Source organism: Centroberyx gerrardi, chromosome 1 (assembly GCF_048128805.1).
Source record: "Centroberyx gerrardi isolate f3 chromosome 1, fCenGer3.hap1.cur.20231027, whole genome shotgun sequence".
NCBI classification, from domain to species: domain Eukaryota; kingdom Metazoa; phylum Chordata; class Actinopteri; order Beryciformes; family Berycidae; genus Centroberyx; species Centroberyx gerrardi.
This window is the reverse complement of record NC_135997.1, coordinates 17,908,176-17,927,027: the sequence shown is the minus strand read 5'-3', so window position 1 is coordinate 17,927,027 and position 18,852 is coordinate 17,908,176. Positions and strand designations below refer to the sequence as shown.

The 18,852-nt window shown below is 42.3% G+C and overlaps 3 protein-coding genes across 5 annotated transcripts in view; 1 reads left to right on the top strand and 2 right to left on the bottom strand.

The window, feature by feature from the left end:
- The window catches only part of def8 (differentially expressed in FDCP 8 homolog), a 150,223-nt gene that overhangs the window by 64,418 nt on the left and 66,953 nt on the right, over positions 1–18,852 (bottom strand). The window lies entirely within an intron of this gene.
- Positions 463–5,536, top strand: foxf1 (forkhead box F1). The gene is made up of 2 exons (XM_071907977.2): positions 463–1,732; positions 3,294–5,536. The coding sequence occupies exons 1-2, from the start codon at positions 754–756 to the stop codon at positions 3,455–3,457; spliced, it is 1,143 nt and encodes a 380-aa protein (XP_071764078.1). The 5' UTR covers positions 463–753; the 3' UTR covers positions 3,458–5,536.
- Positions 7,788–17,610, bottom strand: mthfsd (methenyltetrahydrofolate synthetase domain containing). 3 transcript variants are annotated; one of them, XM_078283571.1, is made up of 8 exons: positions 17,564–17,610; positions 15,030–15,133; positions 14,170–14,283; positions 13,430–13,543; positions 13,070–13,160; positions 12,017–12,129; positions 11,127–11,252; positions 7,788–9,288 (listed from the first exon to the last, which is right to left on the bottom strand). In XM_078283571.1, the coding sequence occupies exons 1-8, from the start codon at positions 17,589–17,591 to the stop codon at positions 8,503–8,505; spliced, it is 1,476 nt and encodes a 491-aa protein (XP_078139697.1). In that variant the 5' UTR covers positions 17,592–17,610; the 3' UTR covers positions 7,788–8,502. The 3 variants fall into 3 exon arrangements, with proteins under 3 accessions (XP_078139697.1, XP_078139699.1, XP_071764086.1); XM_078283573.1 differs by lacking the exons at positions 14,170–14,283; positions 17,564–17,610 and adding exons at positions 14,345–14,458; positions 15,276–15,394; XM_071907985.2 differs by lacking the exon at positions 17,564–17,610 and adding an exon at positions 15,276–15,394.

The following is an 18,852-nucleotide window of genomic DNA, read 5'->3' as shown; positions in this document are numbered from 1 at the left end:
TTTATCCACCTGGCCTAACATGGAGAGCTGTTTGCGGTTAAGCTTGTAAATATACATTTCTTATATGCACAATATTCTAAGTTACAAAAAAAAACCCAAAAGTCATAACAGAAAATCAGACAATTAATTAAATGACTGGGTCTACAGGCCCTGACCTATAAAACAGCTGGTTGTGATCACTAGTTTGTGTTTGTTCATATAATATCTTACATTATAACCTATTTCAATGACTTTCTATATAGGTTAGGTTGTTTGCGTGGGCTATATGGGAGATATATTCACTATTTCAATGTAAGAGTAAGAAAAAAACATTTCCTTGAAAAGTGAACGCACACAGATGTGCATGCTACAGCCCACCACTGGAGTAGGAGGGAACTGGGCGGGTCCCAGCATTAGGATGGCCAAGACAGCCAGCTTCCAATGCGCTGATGGCAACAGATAAGTAAAAAGTGAGCTCCTCGGACGCACGACAACACACCAACTGAAGTGGAAAGCGGCTCCTGTTCTGCTCCTTCTCCCACTTCGGACGCTGCGTACAAGGCGGTCAGGCTTCAAACTGGTACAGGACTGCATCAGAAGGAAGACAGTGTTAGGACAGTCTCGCTATTGGCTCGTGCGTAAAGTTTGCCTACGATAATTATCGGTATTTTTTCTGTTTACGTCTATGTGAATTATTATTCGACGTTGTATTGTTGTATTGTAAGGTGGAACGCGAAATTTTAAGTTTGCCACCACGCAGATTGAAGTTAACTAATGACGGCAGAGGTCCAGCAGCCCCCAGCGCAGACTCCTGCCCAGAGCAGCCCGATGTCTGCTCCGGAGAAGCCGCACGGACAGACCGCGGTGATGGAGACCGCCTCATCCACTACGAAAACCAAAAAGACAAACGCAGGGATCCGTCGGCCGGAGAAACCCCCCTATTCGTACATAGCGCTGATAGTCATGGCTATCCAGAGCTCTCCAACCAAACGCCTGACGCTCAGTGAAATATACCAGTTCCTACAGAGCCGCTTCCCGTTTTTCAGAGGCTCATATCAGGGATGGAAGAACTCCGTGCGTCACAACTTGTCCCTGAACGAGTGCTTCATTAAGCTGCCCAAGGGCCTCGGCCGGCCCGGGAAGGGCCATTACTGGACTATCGACCCGGCTAGCGAGTTCATGTTCGAGGAAGGCTCCTTCAGAAGGAGACCCAGGGGTTTTAGGCGCAAGTGCCAGGCGCTGAAGCCCATGTACAGCATGATGAACGGCCTGGGATTCAACCACCTCCCCGAGTCCTATAACTTCCAGGGGAGCGGCGGGGGCCTATCCTGCCCGCCCAACAGTTTGTCTCTGGACAGTGGGATTGGGATGATGAATGGACACTTGGCAGGTAACATGGAGGGGATGGGTCTGTCCGGGCACTCGATGTCACACTTGTCGGCCAACAGTGGACATTCCTATATGGGAAGTTGTACAGGATCCACCGGGAGTGATTATCCCCACCATGACAATTCCGCCTCTCCACTGCTCACTAGCGGGGGAGTAATGGAGCCTCATCCCGTCTACTCGAGTTCAGCCTCGGCCTGGGCTCCGGCCCCCTCGGCCTCACTGAATAATGGAGCTTCTTACATTAAGCAACAACCTCTGTCTCCCTGCAATCCAGGAGCGAACCCGCTGCAGCCCAGTCTGCCCACGCATTCACTAGACCAACCGTACCTGCACCAGAACGGGCACAGTACCACAGATTTACAAGGTAGGCCAAATACCAATATTTCATTTAGTCTGTAAGTTCATCTGCTTCACAGTAACCATGGAGAGACATAAAACTGCATCTGATTTTATAAAGTAAATAGGGGGAGATGTAAATATATATATAAAACTGCAGCTGATTTTACAATAGCAAATTGTGGAAGAAAATTTACTGAAGTCAGTGGGAAAAAAAACATTTTATGATGCAAGAATTCCTATATTTTCAAACACCAGGGCCCAACCAATTAAATAATAATAATAATAATAATAATAAAGGTTATAAACAATATTTCTGAGTTGGAACCATCGTGGTGAGTCACAGAATTTTATAGGCGTATCTCAAACTTAATTGTAATGGTAATTGTAATTGGTCTTGAAGACCATTACAATACATTTATTTGCATTGCATTTATTTGAACCATTACAATACATTATTTGCATTGCACTGCATTTATTTTGCTGCCACTTTGTATATAGGCCTATTACATAATGGGAGGAGAATTATAATTATATTTTGCTCTATAGTAGAAGGAAAATTATGTAACTAAAAATAAGCAGCTTCTCACATGGAAGCTGAGCATAGGCTTCTTCAATTTCCTGCCTTCCATTAACTGGAATGTGACTCCAAATAAGCCTAAAAATCAGCGGGTTTGCACATCGCAAATGTTTCCCGAATAAATTCCTGGAAGTGGTAACGGGAGGCTCGGGAGGGCAAGTCTACCGGGACACGAGTTTAGAGCCGTGCCAATCTCGGGGCAAGAAAAAACAAGCGCGGTTAGAGCCGGCCTGCCTTGCCCCGGGGCACTGGGTCCTACGGGACTGGCGTGCGAGCAGGCCACCGCGTCAATTAGGCTACAACACCCCTCCCTCCCTCTCTGAGACTCTGTCCTGCGTTCATCTGGACAATCTTAATCACGGTGGCCGTTAAATGGATTTTAGGCCTATAAGGAATAAACACATCTATTCTAAAATGATCTTACAGTTAGTAAAATAGGGTGAAGGTATATTCATCCGGTCTCTACAAATTCCACAGTTTGTTAGTTAGTTGTTTATTGTAGTTATTATAATTATTAATTATCAGGCAGTGTTCATTATAGGGCCACCTGTCACAGAAATAAGACAGGTGCGGAAGGAAAACACCGGCATCAATTTAATAGGATACTCAATTGGATGAAGTATTTTTATTTAAAGTTTTAATAATAATAGTAATAGTAATAATAATAATAAAATCAATACAGACTAAGCTGTCACCTTGACCTATAGACCTAGTAGGCTACTGCATTGCTTTTGCCTATGAGGAAATGTCTATCATTGATAATTAATAAAAGTCTCTGCTATGGTGGAAAGCCTTGTAATAATTATTGAATATAAATATTTAGCCTAGCACTTAGCCTGTGTTTTTTTGTTTTTTTTTATGTTAAGATTCTTCATGGGCCTATACATTCATTCATATCCATATATTAATAATGAATAATGTCTCATTGCATTTATATTAGGCTACATTACATTTCTTATTTGCTTTATTCATATTTTAAAATACCTGTCTGTTTCTGCTGTATTTGCAGGTATTCCTCGGTACCATTCCCAGTCCCCCAGCATGTGTGACCGAAAGGAGTTCGTCTTCTCGTTCAACGCCATGACTTCCTCAGCGATGCATTCTCCAGGCAGCAGCTCGTACTACCACCACCAGCAGGTCTCCTACCAGGACATCAAGCCCTGCGTCATGTGATGGCACGGACCATCTGCAGACAGAGGACGGTATCAGAGACTTGAGCCACGTACAGTCTGACCCGCAGAGTGAACTCAAGCGACAGAGAGAAAAAAAAAATAAAAAAAATAACCACTGAATGACAAAGGCATGCCCTCGGCCTGGAAAGCGCTCACTGCGTCACCACAAGTCAAGGAAAATAGACTGGACTACTTGTATACTGTTTTACACACCGAGAAGAGACGGGAGCAGGCCCATCACAGAACAAGCACATAATAAAATCAAAACTTCATGCCATCGACATCGACCGGCGGGGTAAAAACTGGGCATTTGAAACCCAGCTGCTGTTTGGTACTTAGTTCTGCAGAGCGGATGACTACCACTTTACACATTTGTAAATGTTTATTCATCTTGTTAAAGTAGGCCTATGTAAATGCACATTTTCATTTCTCCATCAGAAGTTTTACTTTTTTGACAAATTAGATTCAAGCTGTTTTTTGGACTTCCATACCAGCGTTGACTTTTTCAATGAACAATAATGGACATTTTATATATATGTGTCCATATATATTGTGTAAAAAAGATGAAGGCACTTTTTTGAATAGCCTATAAGCGCAACTTTTTTATTTATTCTGTAGGCCTACGTATTTTAATTTCAGGCGAATTGGCCAAGGAGGTATGCTTTATTGGCAATATTTGTCAGAACGCTTATTTGTTTTAAAATGAAAATTGAAGATATAATGTAAGCACTGTTATGTCGTTTGTGTGTTAGATGTATCTAGACGGTCATTATTTTCAGCACTGTATACATATATGATGTTAGGTCCTTAGGTTAGGGCTAGTCTATAGGCTATATTACACCACACCATTTGTATGAAATTAAATATATCTGTCGGGCAGTTTAAGCCTAAAACCTACAAAAAATAAGACGCATATTTCTATTTCTTCACAGGCCCTTAATTCCTTGCAAAAAAGAACTATACATTTTAGAAAGATACTACAAGCAAATATGACACCAAAACTGTCCTTATAGGAATATTATCGTGATACCCAGAGATTTAGTGGTAAATAAATAAGTGGGTATAACCTGTAACCTCCAGTCGGTGAAGTCAATATTTGCAGAAAAGCATGAGGCTGTTTCATGCCTTTTCCTTAAATCTTCATATAACTTCTCAGTTTGATACTACTTACAATAATGTACAGGCCTACTATGAATTTATGTCATAGAGATTGATTAAAAACGGTTGGTAAACTATTCCACAAATAAAAAGGTGGGTAAACTGAGTGTTGATACCATGAAGGTAAAAAAATATATACATAAATACATAAAGTCCACAGTACCACAGACACACTTTAAGTCCCTGTGTGTTCTAGGAATATCAAAGTGGTTTGTCATTAGAGGAATAGTCTTGTGGTTTCTCTGGCTGGCCCATAAGCCAAGTCAGAGGAAGGTTAAGGCCTATTAGGTCTTATGCAAAACGCCACTAGTCACTGGTGAATTCTGGTAAGCCTGATGTCTTCACTTGCCTGTGGGTTTACAGGTCACGGCTATTCTTGCAAACAGGCATTAAATGAACAAATCTGATTTTCTATTTTAAAAAAGCCTATTAGTTATTAATTAGACCTAAAATAAACGGTTTTAAAAGTCAAATGTAGCATGCCTACTATGTATGCATAGTTAACCCTAAGAGGGTATGCAGTAATTAATCCCTAACAAATCAAAGGCAGAGATCACGGCTGCATTTGGTTACAGGCTGAAAACCTCTAGGCCTACAATTACACTGTTGGATGTTTTTTTCCCCCTCAAAATCATTTTGGCCAAATGGTGTTTCTGCAAAATACGGTCTGGGTCAAACAAAAGGAAAATGGTGCTGCTCTACATTAATTTTCAAATATCTAACCTAGATATGTATCAGGGTAAAGAGTCTGTAATAGCTCTGGGTGTAGCTACAGTCTGTGGGGTGCAGGCTACAAGCTGCCACCTCAACCTTTGACAATCTACACTATGGAGGGGGTTCACGAGAATGAAACCCCCACAGTAGAAGCATTTAAAAAGAAAAAATGTTCCATGGGTTTTAAATTAAAAAGTTGCAGAAGTGATGTGTCTGCAAGAAGCTTTGTTTTTCTCTTTATAGACACTCTTTAAATTCTAATTACTGAAGATATATCAACCAGAAATATAATATATTCACAGAGGCATCAGTGGAATAACAATCTAACCGAACATGCACACAAATGTCTTATCATACCATGGACATATATTGCCAAGAACATAAAGGCACATGAGCCAATTTACCTACACAAAACGCTCTTCATCTGATTCATTATTTGTGGATTATAGTTGCAAAAATCATAATTGCTAGTTTTTGCCAACTTTGCTCTTATCAAATAAGCCAGATGTATTAGGCCAATGTAAACTACACTGATTTGATTTGGCACAAATAAGACAAAGGCTTGCCATGATTAATTTTAGGATTTTATAAAAGCCTATGGTCACGTGTTAAAAACAGGTGCTCGTAATGTAGAAAAACAGGAAGGCAGTAATGCATTTTGTTGGTTCGCAGTCAGATTACTGTGTTTCCCTCTCACGCACTCCTCTTGTAAGACAGGCAACATACCTTAAGATGCCTCCTTTTTAATTTTGTTAACCCATGCCGGTGTTAACCCATGCTGTGTGCATATGTAGATCTGAGCACGAGGCTGTAACATGCAGGATTTTGTATTACTTGTGCAGCCTTGTTATCTGGCAACATGACCACTAACTGAACCCCAGTGAAATTCCCTTGTATGAGCATGCCATAGTGCACAGGGGCAGCAGGCTCAACAGCAGCGGGACGATGCATTAGCAAACCGATGACATTAGCTGGGGTTCAGTACTTTGGCGGACTGAGGGGGTGAGATGGGGCTCCACAGCTGTTCCCTAGCCGGGCCTGGATGACAGCTCCATAAAAAGCCTGAGGCCTGCTCTGTGGAGACAGACATGCCATGTGCTCATCCCTCAGCAGTCCAGACCTCCCTGAAAAACAAGGCACTTCTCTGGCAAAGCAGACCAACATGATAGTGATCAGGTACCAGGTAATGTTGGTGCTATGCCGGGCAGAAACACAGAAAGATATAATTAAAAGATTAAGCAGGGGGCGCTTGATACTTGATTAGATGCAAAGGTCTGGTTATACGGCTTGTATGTGCATGATACTCTTGGTATTTCTATGACATCAGTTTGACTTAACCTGTTCTGTCTAGGAACCAACCGGCACTACCATAGATAGATATGTCATCTTTGAAACAAGGCAAGTACATGTCATCCCTCAGGAATGATGCAGGCACCCTATAGGGCAATCAGTAACATGTATCATCTCTCATATGTTTCTTCAAAATCGGACCAGTGGTGGACCAGTTGAGGCCTTTCAAAGTTTTCAATTTTGACCTTTAATTATAGCGTCCTCATCAGGGCAAGCAGTGTAATTTTTAAACGCTGGAACACAGTGTGAAGATGCATCATCCCTCCAAGTTTTGTCAAAATCAGATCAATGGTCTGGGATATCACATTTGAGTAATATTTTTGACCTTTAATTATAGCACCTTCATTAGGCCAGTCAGTGTATTTTGTTAGGATAGCTGGATGTGTGTAGCAAGCTTTGTGTCAATTGGACTTACCACGTAGGAGTTGGGGCCTTTCAATGTTTTAAATTTTGACCTCTAATTCTAGCGCCCCCAAAAGGGCAGTTAGCGAAATTTCTTAAACGCTGGTAGAATTTCATCAAAATCAGACAGACAAGTGCTGTCTGAGATATCACCTGATACCCCCCACCCCGACACACCTGCTGATGCATTGATGTCTCTTCATCACCTGCCCCCTACAATCCAAGCTCAGGTTGATTAAGTGGATATGTTATGTCTAGTCTGCAAATACAATGTATACTTAACTAAACAAGATCAAGTCTTGGCGCTCATTCTATGCTGTCACATCTCTCCCCACCCATCTTACAGTTTCTCTTCATTGTACCTATCCAAAAAATAATAAAATACTTGAGGGTGGACTGCCAAATTTTGTTTAAAAAGCAGCTGGAAGACCTGGGATCGAGACCAAACCTGAACCAATATAGACAAATGCATTACTAGAGAAGGTTACAGTACTTGACAAGGAGATGCATTAAGACTACAGCACAGTTCATCCAGGCATACTGCTGCTTCTCATTCCTTACAGACTGAGGTTGGTATCATACTGGCATCAGGTGAATTAACCATGGCATTCTAGCTGGTCATTGTTATAAAGAAAACTACAAAAACAAATGTTTGAACTTCTTAAATACAGTGTATTTATTACACAAAATATTCTGAAAAACTTGAGAATATTACAGACCTTTTAACATTGTCTGAACTCTAAGTGAAGGAGTCTGTGATGCAAAGTCTAAATTCCTATTCCTCCACTATAATACATACATACAGACATACAGGACTGTATATGACATCTCATTTCTATGAACTCAGAAATGGAGGTTTTACTGGACTATGTTTCCAAGAGCATATACATCTTGAGTAGTTCTTAGTTTGATTCTTTAATTTGCTCACACTGCAAGAGGACAATCAGAGAATCACTGTTTGGTAATCAATGATACTTGGGTGAGGAAACAAAATATACTGAACTCTTCAAGTTTAAGAGAAAAATATCTAATCTAATCTAAGAACCACTCAAAGCCATGAAGGCGCCGGGGAACGCTCTGGGAAACACAGACCAGGAGGCGTGTGTAAAGAAAACAATATGTATTCCAAAACGGCATGTACAAAATACTTTTCAAGTGAAATGCTTTGAGATGCCGCGATACAGTAATGAAATTCCCATTCTTAAAAGTACTGCTGCTGCTTATTTCATTTATTCATATTTTTTGTTGTTGTCCCCATTAGGATGAGCAGTCACTTCAGATGTCTGAGATTCATATAATTGAGGATCTACTGTAATAAATCCAGAGATATTAGAAACAAACTAAACTCTGCTTAAGGCATTTAAGATGGCTCCACAAGTAATACATGTAGTATTTGTTGGGCTGTGTAGGTTTCGACTGCTATTACTGCTGAGTGTTTTCATGGGTGTCACCACTACTCTCTGATGCCGTTTTATTTTTTGGAGCTGTTGTTGGTCTGGGTCTCCTATTGGGCAGTCCAGACCTCCTGCCGCCCCTCTGGCTCTTGGCCAGCTCAGCCTGCAGATCGTGGCCATTCAGAGAGAGGCCCTGCAGAGACTCCAGGGCCCGGTCCGCAGCCTGAGGGTCGATGTAGTCCAGGAAGGCCCTGTGCTGCGCTCCCTGCCAGGTGAGCCTCAGCGGCGCGGCCTCCCGCTCTCGCAGGGCGGTCTTCAGCTCGCTGACACGCAGCCCAGCGGGGATGCCTCCCAGGTACACTGTGGTTACAGTCGGGGGGAGCTTGCGTTGAGACACGGCATCACTTTCCCTCTCCTCAAAGGCCTTCTCTCTCCTCCTCCCACCACTTCTCCCACTCATCCCTTTTCCCCCCTCTCTGCTTTCCCCCTCACCACCTCTCCTGCCTTCCACCCTTCCATCTTCCCTACCGTCTCCTCTGCTTTCTTTCCTCACTCTAGCTGGCCCCCGCCTGGGTTTCTGCTCCGACTGCGCTCTGTTCTCCTGCCTGGAGTCCTCTTTGGATTCCCCCTCAGCATCCTGCTGCGTGTTTCGCCTCGGCCTCCGTCTGCTCTGCCTCTTGGGTTTCTGATCAGCCTGGAGACCAGGCTCCTCCGCAGCGGGCGCCGTCCCCAGCGTGACATCCTTGCCTGCCTGCTCCTCCAGAGCGAGCAGCTTCTTCAGGATGGGGATCTTCTCCAGCTTGTCCGTGTCCAGCTGAAGATATAAAACTGGACATGCTCAGTGAGGCTGAAGGAGGGTCACAGATAGCATACAGACAGCCTTGCTCTGAGCCATGCAGCATTCCTGTAGATGTGTTAAATGAGTAGCACGATGACAGCTGACAAATTAATTGGTGTTATTCCATCCTGCTCACAAACCACGTGATCGTAATTATACAACTAACTATCTTTATGGCGATAGGACATTTCACTTCACAAGCAGTTAAAAATAAAGAATGCTCTCTTGATTCCTCAGGTCTAAGACTGTCTTGGGGGGCTTTGATGGTGACCAGTGCTGTAAAGGATATATGAGGCTATTGTTTTTACACTGGCCTGTTTGACCCGTCTTTCCACTGCCCCTGCAGAGCCAAGCTGGCCGGGCAGAGGAGTCTTTGATGATCAGACATGGCCTTCCTGTCTGTGAGGTCACTGGGTCCTGTTTACTTACATGCGTGTCTTAAGGGACCCAGGGGTTACGTAGAAACTCTCTAGATGTTAGAAATAAACCCCGCCAACATCTTGAATAAAAGAAAAATTGACAGGTGGCAAAGACTCAACTTTTTCGCCTGCCAGTGCTGGTGAATCATAAACAGTTTAAGGTCTAGACTCAAATTTTAAACCAAACAGAGGCCTGAGGTGCTCGACTTGAAAATGCTATCAAGACAAAGTGAGGTAAAAAAAAAAAGAAAAAAAGTGAGGTGCGGATGCAGTTAATTATTTTCAACGTTGGCTACTTTACAGTTTTTTTTTCAAGCCGTTTTTCATTTTTTTGTGTTTGACAGCCGATTCCTAGTCATTTTTATAAAAATATATCAAAAACAAACTCTTAAGGTTAAGTTAATGTCACTGAAAAATCACTCTAAGAGTAAATTTGGTTAAAAGGATGAACAGTTCAAAAAGGGAATGAGCAGAGGAGGTTAAAATATGTATTGAGTGCAATACTTTCAGATGTTTCATAATTTACATTAGGGATACATTACAACGAAAATCAATTAGAGTAATACAGTCACAAATATTATCACAAAGAAATGAAATGCACACAGATTTGCATAAAGGCAGCTGAATGAATGTATAAGTCATCTGGCAGGGGGTGTTTTCACACATGTCCACTGGAGGGCAGTATCACAAAGGCTAGGGGTTAAATGTTTTATAAGGTGCTCAGGACAGAGCGCCTCTTTAAGAGCTGGGGATCGTGCTTTTGCTGTTGTGGCCCCTGGACTGTGGAGCGCTCTGCCCCCCCAGTATTAGATTTGCCCCTTCTATTGGCACCTTTAAATTGCACCTTCAAACCCATCTCTTTTCTGCAGCCTTTGATTCTATATGATTTGCTTGTTTATTTTTTTTGTCATGTCTTTGTGTTTTGCATATACTTGTACAGCACCTTGGTCGACACTTGTTTTTAAGTGTGCTTTATAAATAAAGTGAACTTGAACTCTATGCTACTTTAATAATGCAGACCCCCTGAGCACCTAAAAGCGCTAGTGCACTTATTGTGTAAACATGACAGGTGACCAGGGGGGAGTGTGAGTGACGGGACGTACTGTATCTGTAAAGATGTTTGTTTTTTCTACATTTTTATCCTTCAAATCAGTGCAAACTTGTGAATGACTCCTTTAGATCCCGTGGTATAATCATCATAAAGATGATGGTTCTGATAAGATCATCTGACTTGACAGACTTTTCCAACTGATCAATTGTTTGAATAACAAGTAGCCCTAGATCCATTAAAATACATTTGAAACTTGAAGTCTGAGCTTTCATGACCTCACCAGAGGAATATAAGAGTTGTATTGTAGACTTATCCGTACACACAGCAAAGAGAACCTCAATTACCTTAGTCCAGATGATTCCCTGTGGTTTGGGGCGTTGGCAGTCTGTTTTAATAACACTAGTGGGCGTGAGGATGTAGTCCACAGTCAGGTCATGATTTTCTATCAGCTCCTCTGGAATGTCCACAACCTGCAAGTACAAATACCACAATGAAACAGAAATAAAGGGGTGAATTTAAAGGTAAAATAAAGTTTACATAATTATTCATCTTGGAGATAAAGCGAGCCACAAAATCACGCCAGTGACATGCATTATTTTTTATTGTTGCCGTTCATCACTTTGTCATTTGAAAAAGTGGAGATAGCATTAATTACAGGATGTTTTCATCTGTATCAGATTCGTGAGAGAAAATGAACATAGGACCAAGTGCAGAGAAAACATGCATTTACTATTTTAAAAAAATCCTGCTTTAAAAACAGCTTATCAAAACAATGGCATTCAATTTAGCAAAACCTAAAGTTTTTGCTAACAATATTTCTGTTGCCCTGGTTACACCTGAGGGTCAGACTAATGTCTGGAAGACAACCACTCCTATCTGTGTCTCCTATAGTGCTGAAACAATTACAACATTACCACAATAGTGAAATAATAAAATAGCATCCCATAGAGTTGGGACTGTTACTGCTATAACTGCCTTTTTATAATGTTTTGTTTGTTTTTCTTTTCATCGGAGATGAATGTTACCAGAATCACGTAACCTGTGGTGAATGATGTGAAATACATTGAAAGAAATAACTGCTATTTTATTTTATTAGAACACCTGTAAAGCGGGGTGATACATATAGTAAAACATCCTAGTACTGTTATACTGTATATCAGCACTCATGGAATGCCTCCTGTCCAATCAAATGACTTGACCGGGACTAACTGTTGTATAATAAATAAAGACTAACCTGGCAGTCGTGGACAACAGTAACCACCACAGTAGACTCATCCACAGCCCCCATTGAGACCATCATGCCATACTCCATGTCAGCATAGCCCTCTCCTTTTCCTATCCGATAGCCTGTAGGACGAGAGCCACATAGAGACATGAGATAGGCAGGTTTTCAAAAGACAGGTTGAGATACTATGCAACCTGTCTGCCCCTGTTTTTTGGGGAAGCTGATTTTTTTCCAAGAGTATATCACAGCACATAAATTACAAAATAAACCAACATCTGCATAAAATTAAGCATTTTTAATGATGGGGCGAAAATGGAGAATTTCTAAATAAAAAATAGACGTATTCACTGTGATCGTACATGACATATGTAGAGGCTGTGGTAATGTTTTCTATTCGGAAAATTAACTTAATTAAATGTCGTCTGATGGGGACAAGGGTACAGCCTATGCAACCCAGGACTTGGGGGGGAAAACGAACGCTTCATGAAAACCATGTGTCTTTGTACTCTTACAGCCATCTGGGATTGTATGAATTATGGTAAACATGTCTTTTTCATCCCGACATTGCATCAGTTATCTCAGGCATTTTGAAAATGAGGATCAAAATGCATTGTGAGTGATGGGACAATTTCTGTAGAGGGCAGAATACAGCAGAACCCACAAGGAGCCAAATGGATCTGATTAAGCACATCTGTGCTTTTATGCCCACATTCCCATTTCTGTGCTTCTTCAAATCTCCCTAACAGGGCGTCCTGCTGTCCCAGTGGGCCAGAGCACATGCCATGAGCGTGCAATGATCACAACACGTGTTAATATGGCTCATTTGTCACATGTCTGTCTCTCTTTTCCTGTCACTCTCCATGGTGTAATAAATAAAGTAAACAAATAAATAACCTGCTAGAGTACATTATAGGGCACTCTTTCTGATCTTCAAAAGGAACGGTTAAGCACAGTAATTTTTGAATAATAACAGGTTGTGAGGTTTTGGTCAGAGAGTCAAATGATCAGCAAAAAAAATAAAATCTCAAGGCCTTGGTGGTGGTGCCATCAACGAGCTCTCACCTTTCTCCGACACCGCCACAGAGCCAACTACCACTAGGTCCACCTTCACCTTGGCATCCAGGCCGACCGGCACGCTGAACTCCTTCACACCCTGGAGAGAGAGGTTAGGAAGACAAGGAAAGAGTGAAAAACAGAGGGGAAATAAAAGAAAGAGTAATGGGAAAGGGAAACATAACAGGTAATGTACGTCAACAGAGTCAGGAACATAACAACTGAACAATAACACATAAGATAACAAATGGCATGGCAAAAATTTCCGATGATTTGTCATGTTGCAGAGCAGGCAAATCAAGAAAATGTTAAATGGTGGCTACAAGTAAATGGTGGGGGAACATGGGAATATGTGCAACAACTTCTAACCTGAGAGGTAGAGCACACACGCAGCTGTTCTTTGCTGGCCTCCTGAGGAGGGGTGATCTTATTGAAGAGACCGGTACGAAGACGAGGGGTAGGGACCAGTAAGGTCTTCCTCGCCTGGGAAGAGGATACCAAAAATTACATTCATACAGAACATTCATAGTTGATTACTGGAACATGGAAGGTCAGTAGATGATAGGGATGGGACAATATATCGGAATTCAATATATCGCGATGCAAAAATGTGACAATACGTATCGTGGGGCAGAAAAATGAATCGCGATATTAGCTACATTTTACACTGCTGTAGTAATCACAAATGAGGCGGCTTGCCCATCACAGTTTCACAAGCTCTCCATCCAAATCATATTATTTGCACTTTGTAATGACATTTTGAAATTGTTGTTTACATTCTATCAAGTCAATGCTAGAAAGATTAGTCTCAGAAATAAATATAATTCTGCACAGTCACACTTTATTGTCATTGAACTTTTATTTATTACATTATCGTGGTTGTATCGAATCGTGAACTCCATATTGCGCATTGAATCGCATCGTGAGATAAGTGTATTGTCCCATCCCTAGTAGATGATAATGAAAATAAGATTGTGTAAATTTGAAAATTCAGCAGATGTAAAGCACTGATGTGTCTGAAATATTGCTGTATTAAAAAGAGAACCAGGCCGAGCTGGGCCCTCATCTCTGGTTCCTGGTGCTTTTTCCCCAGTGCAGTGCAGTTCTACCTGCAGCACTGCCAGCCGCGCGCCCTCCAGAGGCTTATCAGGATCCACCTTCACCTCAGCCGTCTGGGTGAACGCCTGCAGCTCAGACACCCTGGCGCAGGCTGTGAAAGCACCCTGGGTTGGAGAGGAGAGGGGGGCACAAGGGGTGAGGAGAGGTTTGTCAGCGGCAACTTACTTCCAGAGTGACAAAGCGCGCCTGCTGCTGGGGTCTGTCTGGGTTTACTTTGACGGTCTGGCTGGACTTGAACTCCTGCAGGACTGCCAGCCTGTCACATGCTTCAGCCGCACCCTGGCCAGTGACCACACAGTGAAATAGATGCACGCATGCACAGAGATAGAGCAAACATTCACAGGTTCAATGCCATGTATCTTCTGTTTTAAGGAAAATCAATATTTAGGAGCAGGTTAGAAGGGAAATCTATGTGATTTGATAGAGGTTTAAATGAGATGGGGCAGGGTGACCATGGGCTGCAGCAGGCCTGCAGGTCTGAAGCCTTGATGTTGTTACTGCTGATGTTGCAATATTGTCTTTCCCTATTCAGGTAGGCTATTTACTTTATTAGACGACTGCTATTTACAGTTATTAGTATCTGATCACTTTCTTTCTCAACACTATCTGATACCATGATATTTGGTGTCTCTTCCTTACTTAAAGTTTAGCCTGTACCCACGTTTCTGACGTTAGCCTCCGCCACAATCAGGCTAAGTTGGTACCGTGTATACTGTATTTTATACAGATAACGTTTACGTTGCCAATGTAAGCATTTGTGACAGCAATGATAAATTGAATATACTGTACAACCGCTGGTCTTGAACAGGCTCTTAGCAATGCTGTATTAAGTCAAACTGCTTTAACCTACCTTAAAATTTGGGATTCTGTTGTGAACAGGCCTTGGAAAGTTGGCAAGATTCTTTTCTTCAATGTAGTCCCAAACTTTCTGACGAATGTCCCATTTTGTGGCTCCTGAAGAGAAAACAGAATCGGATCAATTGCAAGAAACACACTGAAACAGTAGAAGCAATATTATTGACCTCGTTTTCAAATGATCCACACTGGCATGTAATGGAATTCAGAGTTAGCGACGTAAAACGTCGCGAACGTTTACCGGAATGTATTTGTATAACGGGCTCCATTATCTTATTGGTGACACAAATTACTTCCTTCAACAATACTTCAAACTAATCTTTGCACAACAAAATCGCAGTGAGTGAAAGACTGGCGCACACGTGAGCTCTGTAACATAATATCGTAGCAACAGCTGCTTGCCAGTCGAGTTGTTTGGAATATGTATGGTGGCTCAGGAGGGCCAATCTTTATAACCGTAAAAACGCGATTGGTGCACAACGTATGTTAAAGGGAGGTCCTGGGGATAAGGGTAGTATTTCTGGCAGAAGTGGCAGCAGAATAACGTTCACTTGTACGGAATATTTAGATACATTACTTAGAAGTGTTATAGACTACTGCTAGAAAGGAAATAAGAGCTGAGGAGAAAGGTGGGAGGGATTTTAAGTTCATTTATTTTGCAAGACAAGAGGAGAGAGGATGAGTACTCTGCTGTTCTCACTGGAGTGGGAAGGTCATTTCATCACTGGAGATGCAGGAGGGAGAAGAATCTGGGCCAGGTGGGAAGGGAAAGGTACACGGCAACAGCAGTAGTGGCAGAGCATGAGCTGATGTGTAGGGTTGCACCATGGAGGTATGGGGTTGCAGGGTTTTGCGCTCAATACAAGTAGCCACAAGCAACTAGTGGTGGGAGGACAAGGGGGTGACGTGGAAGAATTTGGGGAGGTTGAAGACAAGGTGGGCTGGAGCATTCTGGATGAGCTGTAGGGGCTGAAGCAAACACTTGAGGTGCCCAGCCAAAAGGGAGTTGCAGTAGTCCAGAAAGGAGATGACTAGTTTGAACAATAGGCTGTGCAGTGACCCTGGTGAGGAAGAGACCGCTTCAGCAGATATTATAGAGGGCAATCCTGCAGGATTGGGCTGCGGCTTCGATGTGGGCCTTGCATGACAGTTGGTTGTCCAGAACCACACAAATATTCTTGGCAGTCTGGGCAGGAGTTACTGTGGGTCGATGATGATAGAGAGGTCTTGCAGGGGGGAGGAAAAGAATCTGTGTGGGAAGAAAAGCAGCTCAGTCTTGTCAAGGCTGAGGTTGAGGTAGCAGCCAGAAATCTGACTGGAGATGACAGCTAGGCAAGTTAAGATGCATGACCCAACCTGAGTGTTAGATAAGAGGTGTTGTGTGATGTGATGACAGAGCCAAGTGATCTAATGTAGAGAGAGATGAGGGGAACCAGGACTGGGCCTAACCCGCCTAACCCAGTGCAGAGGGTACAGAATCCCCTCCATGATGCCTGATAAGTGTGGTCAAACAGGTGAGTAAAGGAGTAGTTGCCAAAGTCAGGTCCAGGGACCCTAAGAGGTCATTGAGGAACTCCCATGAAGGATCTCTGATAAATGAAATGACAAAAATCTTTATTTTTTAATTGCAAGAATCAGTATTTTGCTCATGGTTTCCCCTTTGTAATCTCCTCACTTTTAGACAGCCACACCATCCTTTGTTCAATCAAAAGCGGAAGTTTTTTTCGTTTGGTCTGCTGGCTAAAATCTTGTCAACTCTAGGTCCCCAGCCAATGTTTATCCACTTGGCAAAATGTAAACTGATGTCTGTCACCATCTGTTCATTTATTATATTAAGTTGTTGTTCTTTGCGCTTTTCAGTGGCTGACTTATGGTGATCTGTGGGATCAGAAGAACAGGGAAAATTAGCATCTGTTCAGTAAGATTGTTTGATAGTTGAAGACTTCAGATGAAGAACAATGTAAAGTCCATCTTGAGCCTTTATACACCCAACATACTTGCAGTGATGAATATACACAGCATTTAAAATTATGGCCTTTAGAAACTGCAATTTGAAAAAATTTGTTTACATAAACATGTTTTATGTAACTTAACAGACTTGTGTGGTCCTTTGTCTAAAAGTTTCAGTTAGAAGTTCGAAAAGACAAAGGAGAAAGGGACGTGGTGTTTGAAAGTGTACCAGTGCCAGCTCAAAGGCCAAAACCATGATTGCAGCATTGTTACCCCCAATGCTGGCTTTGTTTACAATGTTTTTATTGGATTTAAGACATTTTCAGCATATCAGGGCCACCAAACCACATACACATATGCATATTTTTCTCTTTCCCTGGTACTGCACCACACCACCATAGATTTTATGAAATTTTAACTCATAAGAGTTAGACTGGAGCACCACCTGCAGGCCTTCAAGTGTCATGGGCTCATCGAGCCAGTATTGACCTGCAGAGCATCACTGACACTTTCAGCTCTTTTTCTGTCTTTCTCTCCATCTGTAATTTTTATTTATCCATCCTAGACCTACATCCTCACCAGAGTGTTTCAGGCCATCTGCAACCATTTCGCAAACTCCAAGCAGAACATCATCCTGCTGAATATCTTCTTGGCATCAAACAGGGCCAGCAGCAGCATTTTCAAAAGTCTCCGTTTTAGGGGTTCGAAAACCCAGTAGTGTGGACGCTAGGCGTAAACGTAGCAAAAGTTATGCGTTTTAAAACGAAAACGTATTAGTGTGGATGTAGCCAGAGAAGACTCTACCACCACTTCCTGAGTGAGTCTCTCCAACAGAATGGATGCGGCTCAGTCTTTCTGGAACACAGAGCCAGTGTGTTTATTTGGGTGGCAAAACAAGGATTTTTAATACATTCCCATTTTTCTCCTTGTCAAGACACTAATATTGTTTATGGTTTATTATGGTCCTCATTATGGTCTTTAGCACTGTTAAACAGTTATGTCATACGTGATGATTTTTCTTGTAGCAACTGAGTTACTAAGCTGAGGCTTTGTACACACAGATTTACATGGTTTTGAAATTGTTTCAGCTCCTTAACACAGTGGAAGTCTCACTTCCTTGAGCTGCAACAAATGAGTGCAACCATATCTAGGATGTGGTTTTGTAAATGGTTTGAAAACCGATGGTCACAATATTAACACTACAGTGTCTTCGCTCAGTAGTGTTAGCACAGACCAATCATCAACTTGGCTGTATGTCTACCAATACCAATGATGCTGCAGGTAAGTTTCTCCCAACAAGGTTAGAGCACATTTTCCCTCCACTCTAGTCAAGTACCGCTCTGTTAAACTTAACTTGACCACTAATCACTGTGTTGACGTGTGTGTGTGGATTTATGTGTGTTTAGGGGACCTTACTTAATTTGTACTATTGAAGAGACTACTTTGGCCATTCAAACACCATTTCACCCCAGCAACTGTGTAGTAGATTCAGTGTAGTGCCTTGTAGAGTATGCCTATCACTTGATTTATATTTGTGTTCAGCTTATTAAAAATGTTAGGTTAACGTCTCAGTGATGAAACTGTTTGATGTTTCTCAGCAACATTAGAGTGATCTTTCTCACCTGTACCTGTCAAACACACCGTCATCACCAACACTACCATCAAAACACCACCATCCCCCCTCTGCCACCACCCAACAGAAGTGACAGCAGGGTGGAGCAGTAACTAGAGATTGCTCTTCAAATGGAGGATCAGACCCATGTCAGCAAGCATCCACCCTGCTGAAGTGTCCTTGAGAAACACACTGAGTTCTTACCAGCTCTTACCAGCGCTGTGCTGTATCTAGCCTAACACTCTGCCCCCTCTGT